General features: G+C 52.7%; 1 protein-coding gene across 1 annotated transcript; it reads left to right on the forward strand.

The window, feature by feature from the left end:
- Window positions 1-256: 256 nt before the first annotated feature.
- On the forward strand, window positions 257-3852 carry SOWAHA (sosondowah ankyrin repeat domain family member A). The gene has a single exon (XM_075766600.1). The coding sequence runs from the start codon at window positions 437-439 to the stop codon at window positions 1880-1882; it is 1446 nt and encodes a 481-aa protein (XP_075622715.1). The 5' UTR covers window positions 257-436; the 3' UTR covers window positions 1883-3852.
- Window positions 3853-9428: the final 5576 nt, after the last annotated feature.

The following is a 9428-nucleotide window of genomic DNA, read 5'->3' on the forward strand; positions in this document are numbered from 1 at the left end:
ATCTTCCCGACACGCGTTCCTCAGTTCCCTGAGGGGGACACCAGTAGCGAAACGGGACCGAATCAGGCCGCCACCCTCCCTGCCCCTCACCGGCTCCGGGGCCCGCAGGGCTGAAGCCGGGGCCGGGGCCGGGGCCGGGCGGCTCCCCCCGCAGCACCGCCCCGCGGGCGGAGACAGGCGCCGGTGCAGCTCCGCTCCCTCAGAGGGAGGTGGCGGCGCGGGCGGGGCGGGGCGGTCCGATCACCTCAGCGGGAGCGGCCGTGGGGGACTCGTTCGATCGCTCGCCGCCGCCGCAGGTGCCTCCTGCCTGCGAATCGCGGCGAGCCCCCGAGGGCTGGCTGGCTGGCAGGGGGGCTCCCGGGCTCCCTCCGTCGCGGGGACAGTCGGCGGGCGCGGCGGCGGTGGCGGCGGCGGCTCCACCACCTGTGGCGGCGGGATGGCGGAGCTCGACATCACCCCGGCGGCCGTGCTGGGCTTCCTGCGGGAGCGCGGCGGGCGGGTGCGCAACACCGAGCTGGTGAGCACCTTCCGGCCGCTGCTGGAGGCCGGCGGGGACGCGGCGGCGCGGGCGGAGCGGCGGGAGCGGTTCAAGGCGGCGGTGAACGCTGTGGCCGTGGTGAAGGAGCGCGACGGCACCAAGTTCGTCGTCCTGCGGCGGGAGCTGCGCCCTGCCCCGCCGCCGGGGGACGATGGCGGCGCCCCCGTTCCGGCCCCCGACCCCGTCCCCATCCCCGACCCCGTCTCCGTCCCCATCCCCGACCCCGTCCCCGACCTCGACCCTGTCCCCGTTCTCGACCCCGTCTCCATCCCCGTCCCCATCCCTGACCCCGTCCCCACCGGGCGGCTCTCGCCGGCGCCCCCCGAGGAGGTACCGTCGCCGCGGGCCGTGTCCGAGCTGCGGGGCCTCTTCCAGGGGGGCGGTGGTGGGGTGCCCCTGCCCGCCGGCGGGGGGGGGTCCCGGCGGGAGCCGCCCTCCAAGCCCTGCATGCTGCCGGTGCGCTGCGTGCTGCCCTCCACTGCCACCACCACCGCCGTGGGGCCGCCTGAGGAGCTGGGGTCCCCCTTGTCACCCCCACAGCCAGAGGAGGAGGCCGGGTCCCGCTCGCCCGGCCTGCGGCGGGGGCCCAAGAACCATCGGGCCAGTGAGGAGATGGCGGCGGTGCCCCTGGAGGAGGCCGAGCACCAGTGGCTGGTGATGGTGGCTGGTGGGCAGTGGACCCAGCAGCTCCACGGGCTGCTGCTGAGCGACGCCAGCCTGGCAGCCCGGAGGGACTTCATCTCAGGCTTTACCGCCCTGCACTGGGCCGCCAAGAGCGGCAACTGCGACATGGTGACAGATCTCATCAGAGTGGCTGAAAAGGGGGGAGTCCACGTCAACGTGGATGCCAGGTCACACAGCGGCTACACGGCACTCCACCTAGCTGCCATCCATGGCCAGGAGAAGATCATCACCATGCTGGTCTACAGCTACCATGCCAAGACCGACCTGAGGGACTACAGCGGGAAGAAGCCACACCACTACTTAAAGGAAGGGACCTCTTCTGCAGTCAGGCGTTTGCTGGGGGACCCCAGCCTTTCCCACAACGTGGAGCCCTCCGTGCCCATCAAGAAGTCTACAAAGCTTGCGGCTTCAATCTTGAGCTCCACTAGCACTTTCCTAGGGGTTATATCTGATGACATGGCTTTCTATGATCTCACCAAAGGTTTAAGGAAGCCCTCGTCCTTAAACAAGCTCCTGGCTGCCACAACGGGCCCGAGGAGGAAGCCAAAGACCAGAGGGGGCTTCCCTTCGTATTCCTCCCTCTCCGAGGTGACGGAGGAAGAGGAAGAGGAGGTCGTCGTGAAACGCAGACCTGTTTCTGAGCTGTTCTTTGGCCACTAGACTCTGCCTTCTTGGGATCAAAATTGTTCAATAATGTGACTGGGGCTCTCGATTTTCTCGTGCAGAAGCAGCTTGGATTTCTTCTCTCCATGTCTGTCTTTTTGGAGGTTTAACTAAATCAGTGACAGGATCTGGCTCCAAAGGCCACAGGAGGAGAAGCAGCTCAGACATCTGTGGAAAGGGAGCTGCCCAGGGAGTGTGCGTACCATCATGCCGATGTATTGGTGGAGACCGCAAACTTTATACTTCACAGTTGAAAAACTAAAACAACCTCTGTGTGTATAGACAGGTTAAATCTTTAAGGTACAGCCTTCTTGATCTGTGTTCCTTGGCTGGACAGCAAAAGTAAGGTAAAGAATTGCATATTCTACACTGTGAACAGCAAGCTGGTAGCTGGCTACTTTACCATGGCTTGTTATATAGCAGGCTTAAATTATTAGAGGAAAGATGCATAGTTTTGTATGATGTTTCTGATTATTTTGGTAACAGAAGAGGAATATTTCTATTTAAAAATATTGTGTACTTTTTCAATACAAAGTTTCTCGCTATCAGAAATACTAACATGACAATCTCAATTGTTGCCTAATGCATTTTATTGAGTGAACAGGTTTAAAAAAAATTAAAAAATCAACCCTTAGCACTCAAGTCACCATGACCTGTCTACCTCAGTTTGAAAGCTAGGTTAGCATTTTTAATTTTTTTGTTCTCTTCCTGAAAGACTTTTTGACCAGGTGGTACTAACCACGTGTCTTGATACTGTGAACATTTAAACTTGACTATAGTTCAATCACTTAATCTGAATAAAAACCTTGTTGATATTTGATAGTGAAAAACTGAACTGAAAAACTGGGAATTGGATCCTGCAGAGTTTCTGAGCAGCCAACTGGAAACAAAGTTAGGCTTGTATATTTGATTCTTTTTATTTAAAACTTGGCCTTTGATTTTGAGCTATTTACAATAAATATTTATAAAAATTGGGCTTTATGTTATGTTAGGTGTTTGATGATGGAATGTCTGCATGACCTCTTAAAGCAATGTTTATCTCAACAGCATGAATCATTGACCTAAAACTAACTCTTCTTCTTCTTCTTTTATATTATAAACATAATTGTTCTATATACAGAACTACACGTAGCTCCAAAAAGCATGCTAACTGCAGGTTAAGTAATACATTTGCAGTGAGATTATTATTTTTTTAATTACTATTTGGGTAAAGTTAATGTGAAGAGGCAGAGCTAAGACCAGAAACTGTCTGACTCCTGGGGCCAGTCTGCTAAACCATCACGCATCACGTTTTCTCTAAAAATGTATCTAAAACACCTGTATAATTCAGAGGTGAGGACGGTGATGGCAATACTGCGCTTGCTCTGCTTTTCAGCCCCATCAGGTATTTCAGTTTCTGTACTGAAACACTGGTTTGCATTCTTTGCCTTTCTTTCCAAGTCAGTGACTTCAGGAATGTTTTTTTTTTCAGCCTTGAATTAAGCCTAGCACTTCTAATTGGCTGTAATTGGCTTCTCCCAAATGCTCGGCAAGGAATGCTGTAGGACTGTGCTGAAGGTGGAGGCACTGCCATCTTTGACTCTAAAATGTTCCCCCTGGAGTTGGTGACTTTTGTTGCGAGCGTAATCGCCGATTGCAGAGGGGTCTGATCCACCTGCTCTCGGAAGAGACTGGATTATTCTGCACCAGTCTGCTTCCGTATTGAACTAATTAAGTTGTTAAGCAAACGTTAATGATCAAGCACCTCATGACTTCTATATCTGGAGTAGGGTTTAAAAAAAAAAAAAATCCTATTTGCTCTATCGCTGTTGGTGTGACCATTGACCAGTGTGGTCATTTGAAACCTTGGTTTGTGCTGCATTGTGTCAGCTTGCAGAGTTCCAGGAAAAAAAGTCTGTCACTCTGTTTTTAAAAGTCTTTCCAACTTTATTGACATTAAACATTTTTTTTTTTTCCTGCATTTTCTGAAACCACAGAAGCATGCGTGTGTGTTCGCGTCATGTCTGAGGTGCTGGCAGGACTGATGTTGCCTGGTAAAAGCATTCCGTCTCTGTGTGAATTGGAAACACTCTCCGGTTTGACCCGGCCTTATTGGGAAGTTTGTTCATTAGTTATGGATATACGCTTGATACCTGTTCAAATTACATAGCTGAATTTTTAGTGCTGATTCTGAGTTAAGCCTACTTGAGTCGGAGGCAAGGTTCAAGGATGGAGTGTTTTCTGTTTAAAAAAAGCCAACCGACCAGCCTGTAAAGCATGGCTATGACTTCACCATACGGAAAGTAGGGAGAAGGTTTGCGTTGCTCCTGTATTGTTGTGTCTAAGGAAGAGTAAGAAGTCACAGCTGAGATAAGACTTCATTGCAACATGTATCATCAAGGAAATCCTGCGCTACTCCTTCCTCGGAGGCATCACGGTGATGAGCTAGTGTGACAGAAAAATGCCCAGCAACAACAACCAAGCCCTTGTCCTTCCACCCTTCCCCCGGGGAGGTGCTCGGAGGCTTGGTGGGAAGGTTGCGACACCAAGGTGGGGAGCTCATGAGGTTGGGTGCTGTGGGTGGGGTGGGCCAGGTTGTGCCAACAAGTTTGTGCAGTGACTCAGCTCATTCCTCCGCCTTGTTGAGCAGATGAAAGAAAAGATAGTATTTAGGCAGGCTGTGATTACTATACCCAGTGCTCTATGACTTCAGGGGCAAAGAAACGCTGAGAGGCACTGTAAATGCACTGCCGTAATCTCACAAAAACACAGACTGCCTCCGGTTTGAAGTAAAACCAGTCTCTTAGCCTTTCTGGGCTTTGCTTTTGTATACTGCCGCTTACGCTGCGGAAGGGATGCTGTAGGACAATCATGGGAGCATTTTCCAGGCAGAGACTAAGGCTGGGACTGTGGTATAAATCCCTCAGCTTGATAGATTCTCCTTAGTTTCACTTTGTCAAGCCCAAATCCAGCTGAACGCAATAGGATTTTCACATGAACCAATGAGAGCCGTGAAGTTTAGCCGAGATGCTTTCACAAGTACGCAACCGACAGAGCCGAGAGGACTGCGGCTCCCGTGAGCACCCCGGCCCCGGGCTAGAGGCTGCGCGGCAGCGTGCACCACGGCTGGGCCAGCAGCCGTTGGAACCTCTGGCCCAGCCCAGAGCTGGGAGCTGCCTTCCGCACCATCAAAGCTGATTGCAGGAGAGGATAAAAACAAAACCCCCTACCCTCCTGGGCTGCGCTCCTGCCGTGGAGATGGCTTAGTGGTGGGGGACGGCGAGAGGTGGCAAGTGCAGATAAACAGGACCGGGGCTTGGGGTTGCAATTTGCCTTGGTTACTAGCCTGCCTGCTTGCCATGTCTCCATTTTCCTGCTATAAAATGGAGATAATTGCCTTGGTCGCTTCTTTAAAGCACACAGTTAGTACTGATATTCCAAATTGAAATCAAGATAATTTTTTTTAGACCTGTAGGCAGCACGAGCAGCGTCATCCACAACCTGTGAATGCTGCGCATTCAGTGGAGCGCCTACGCAAATAAAACTCGCTCGGAGTTTAGTTTAGCAGCATCAGAGATCAGCAAAGCTAATGTTTATCTGACCCTGGCTCAGTCCGTCTTTCTAAAGATAACTCGTTTCATCCATTCCTCAGGACATTTTGTTCTAAGGAATATCAGCTCAAAAACCTGCACTGAAGAGCTTTGCAAACAAGCTTCAAGCCACGTTTGTACAAAGAGACAGACTTTGTCCTCCCGGATGCGGCTGTTTGCGCAGCGTGAGGCAGTGCCGCCGTGGTCAGGCTCAAACAGACTTTTGGCCGTCTCGGTTCCCCTGCGAGTGCCGCGCAGAAACACCTGTTCTACCAGCGCCCCGCGAAACGCTGCTCCTGTGCTGCAAAGGAGGCTTTACGAGATTTCGGCTTCATCGCAAGCCCAAGGTCTGGCAGAAGGGTGGCAGAATAACTCCAACAGCCCAAGGGGAGTTGCACCCACCAGCTGAAGGCAGAGGAGGCCTTTTGCAGCAGTCCCCTAATTCCCCATTGCTCGTCCCTTCTCCTCCCGCTCTGCACGTTTCCACCATGACCTACATTCCTTGGACGCATTTGCTCCTGATTTGCATGTTAATTTGAGTAAAATGGCAACGTGGCAGTTTTTGCTCTTTCCACTGATTTGCACCAATGGGACCCCCCCCAAATTCAGCGGCTGTTAACAGGGACTTGGCCGGCACGTAGCATGGACACGAACAGCACGGTGCTTGTTTGCTGCGGGGGGACAACAGGGACGGGGCAGATCAAAAGCTCTGCATCGTAATGAGGGACATTCATTTCCTATTCCAGTTCCAAGGTTTATTTCACTAATTTATAAGACAAAGCAAAGCATTAATCACATCTAGTCCTTATGCTGGGCTCAGCTTCTGTCACTGACCACAAGCAGTGTCTTAATGCTTGTCTGCAGCCAGGAAAATACCATATAACACCCAGGGACTATTTTTTATCCCCAGGAGGAAGAGCTACGGCCAAAGAGATGCTTCCTCCTCCCTACTTCCCATCTCGTCTTCCCTCTCTGGTCGTTACAGCTGGAGAAACCCGTAACGAGCTGGGAGAGCCACAGCGTGACAGCTGCTGTATCAGCTGAACAGCCGTGACCACGTGCACAACCCTGAACCCAACCGTCACCAACCGCTGGTGGTTGAACCACGGTGGCTGGTCACCTACTGCTCCTTTCCGAGTCAACCGCCAGAAAATCCTTTCAGCTCAGTACATTCAGTCTGGGTTTGGGTTTTGTTTTTTTTTTTTAATTATTACTGTGATGAAAAAAAGCTCTGATCTTAAATTAAAACAATAATCTGCCTCTAAGCCCAAGCAAAATAGATCTATACTGTTAACATTAGCACAACTTTAGTATGTCATCTTCCCTTTCTGTGAACAAAAAACTATGGATGCGTGCAACAAAAACAGATGCTGGCAGCGTTCAGCTTTCCCTTCCTAGGTAGGACTTCAGGTATTAGCCCCAGGTAAAGTGTTAATCTTCTTCATCTGAGAGTACAAGTTTCCAGCCAAAGCCAAACCACCTTTTCCCGGGAGGAATTCCTTTCATCCTGTTTCCTTCCTCCAGCTCCACCCCCATCACCTTGAGACTCTCCAGACGAGGTAGGAGACCCCAGCAGAGAAGCGCAGCGGGCACTGCGGGCTCCCTGCTGACACACACCAAATAACCTTCATTTTCAGTGCGTAAAACACAATGCCCCAGTGCACAACAAGTCCTTGACACAAGGTCGTGGTATCGGGGGGCCGGGCCCTCGCTCCCCAGTGTGACTCCAGGCACCACACTTGTCCTCACCTACTGCCGAAAGCGTCCCGACACCGGGGTGCTCCAGGGAGCGGGGGGCTCTCTGCAGCCCCCGCTGCTCGAAATGCTCTCGCAGAGACCGCAGCCCACGAGCTTTTGCCCCATAAACAGTGTTTTTAAAGAGTGGGCAGATGTGGAGGGGAACACATGGAAACACACGGCATGGCACAGAAACACCGAGATGTTTAGGCTCCCGTGGGGCTCGTGCGGAGCACGGTGGTGGTGAGGCGTCACCCGTGCGCTGCGGGGTTGCTGCCGTTCCCTCTGCCAAAGGCAGCACTGCTGGCTGACCTGTGTCCTGCCTGCAGGAGATGGGCTCAGCACGGCCCCGCCAGTAAGATCCACCGATACTGTCACGACGACACACTGCAGTGGTACCAACAGACTTTCTCACCGCATTTTTTTGTTGTAGTTTCTTCCACCGCTCTCCTGCGGTAGTTTTCTCCTTTGCAGCAAAGCACGACAGCTCCGCTCCGGGCTCGGGTCAGCTCCGGCTGGACCAGCTCGCTGCTCTCCAAGCGGCCGGCTGTCCGTGTGCCTCTGCTCTCTGTTACAGACTCTTGCCCGTCAGTGAGAATCACTCAGATCTCTTTTTCTCCTACCACCGGCTCCTGCTTCCCTCTGCGACGTGGGGCGACACGGCCCTCGTGCCCAGGAGCAGCTGAACCCCGGGAAGGGCTGCTGAGCCAGCGGCCATCCCAGCAGGAGCTGTGCCGGGGCAGGGACCTCAGGAGGGATTGCTTCACAAGTGGTTCCTTCCTGAGGAGTTTGGGGTGTTCTCGTTCTTACGTCATGGGCTGAAGGCCATTAGAAAGACGCCTGCTTGTTTATGCACATTTTTTAGAAGTGTCTCGTATTCTCTAAATCAAGACTATCAGCTCAGCCCATATTTTCTCTCTGTGGATTTATCCATGAGATGAGTCAGCTTCAAGGCTCATGTGACATTTAAGAGTCTCCCCGATAACCTTTAGTGCCTCCATTTAGCAGCAAAATTCACGTGCTGCTTCTTGAGTGCGTTTTGTGAAACCCAGAGGTTGCATGATGCCTACAGCCTGATTATTCTTTAATGTATACGTGGGCTCCCTTCAGGCGGAGAAGATTAGCTTTGCAATGCTGCTCGGAGTTTATTTTTAAAATTTTATTCAGATGGTTGCCATGAATTCCCAAAGCAGAGAGAACATCTTTCTACTTATTAAATGCAGCTCTCAGAAGCAGCGAACAGATCTGTTGCAGAGTACATTTACACTGACCCCTGCACTCCTCCGTTTCTCAGTCAGCTCCACATGCGAAAGTCCCACAGTGTAACGCCCCAGTGAAGAACACGAGGCATGGGTTTAAAAAAAAAAAAGAATTAAAATCCTTCAGTTTAGTGCCTGAGACGCTGAAACAGCAGCTCCTGATCCAGCAGCGACTCCCACACATTGCAGTGGGTGTTAAATCAAATTCTAAATGAGCTGCTGCTTCTCAAAGCCCCGCCGTTGCTGCCAAGACACCGTCAGACAGGGATGAGGCACTGTCTGCCTCCACTGACCGCTCGCTCCGTCCCACACCTGGACGCTTGCTCATCGCTCTGGCTCCAGGCAATAAAAGGGATCTTTTCGTCCTGAAATCAGGCCCACCTGCTTTTGCTTAGCAGAACATAAGCTACCGCAGTTTCTTCCCCCAAGCTGCTCGTGCGTCGATGGCCAAACGAGTTACAGAGATTGTTCCTGGAATCCCACCAGCCTCCCCGCAGCCGGCACCCCGCGGGGCAGAGCCGGGCTCCCGCGTTTTGCCTATTTATTTCACCTTCTCTTTCTCATTGGCACTATTATTTTGCTTTCTCCTGGACGTAGCTGGAATTAATTCACACAGACAGCTCACCGCAGGTCTGCGACAACAGTCCTCTCATGGTGGTGGGGTCACATACCTTCTACCTGGGATGTGAAGAAAGCATTAGGCTTGCAGGCTGCAACCGGGAGACTCCGAACCGTTCCTGTTCCCGCTGGGGCAGCCGCGGGGGTTTCCTGCCCGCCCTCCCCCGAGGATCAGGTAGCAGGGAGCTCCTTCATTCCTCACATTCCCCCACCACGCACGCTGGACTTTGCCTAAGCAGCAGCTCAGCAGGTCTCAGCACCGGTGAACTGCCAAGTCCCTGAAGCCCCTGGAAGCCAACAGCAGCGGCTGGGAAGAAGAGCAGAGCGTCACGGCTTCCCCGGTCAGAGGCAACTCCGTAT

Source organism: Balearica regulorum, chromosome 14 (assembly GCF_011004875.1).
Source record: "Balearica regulorum gibbericeps isolate bBalReg1 chromosome 14, bBalReg1.pri, whole genome shotgun sequence".
NCBI classification, from domain to species: Eukaryota; Metazoa; Chordata; class Aves; order Gruiformes; family Gruidae; genus Balearica; species Balearica regulorum.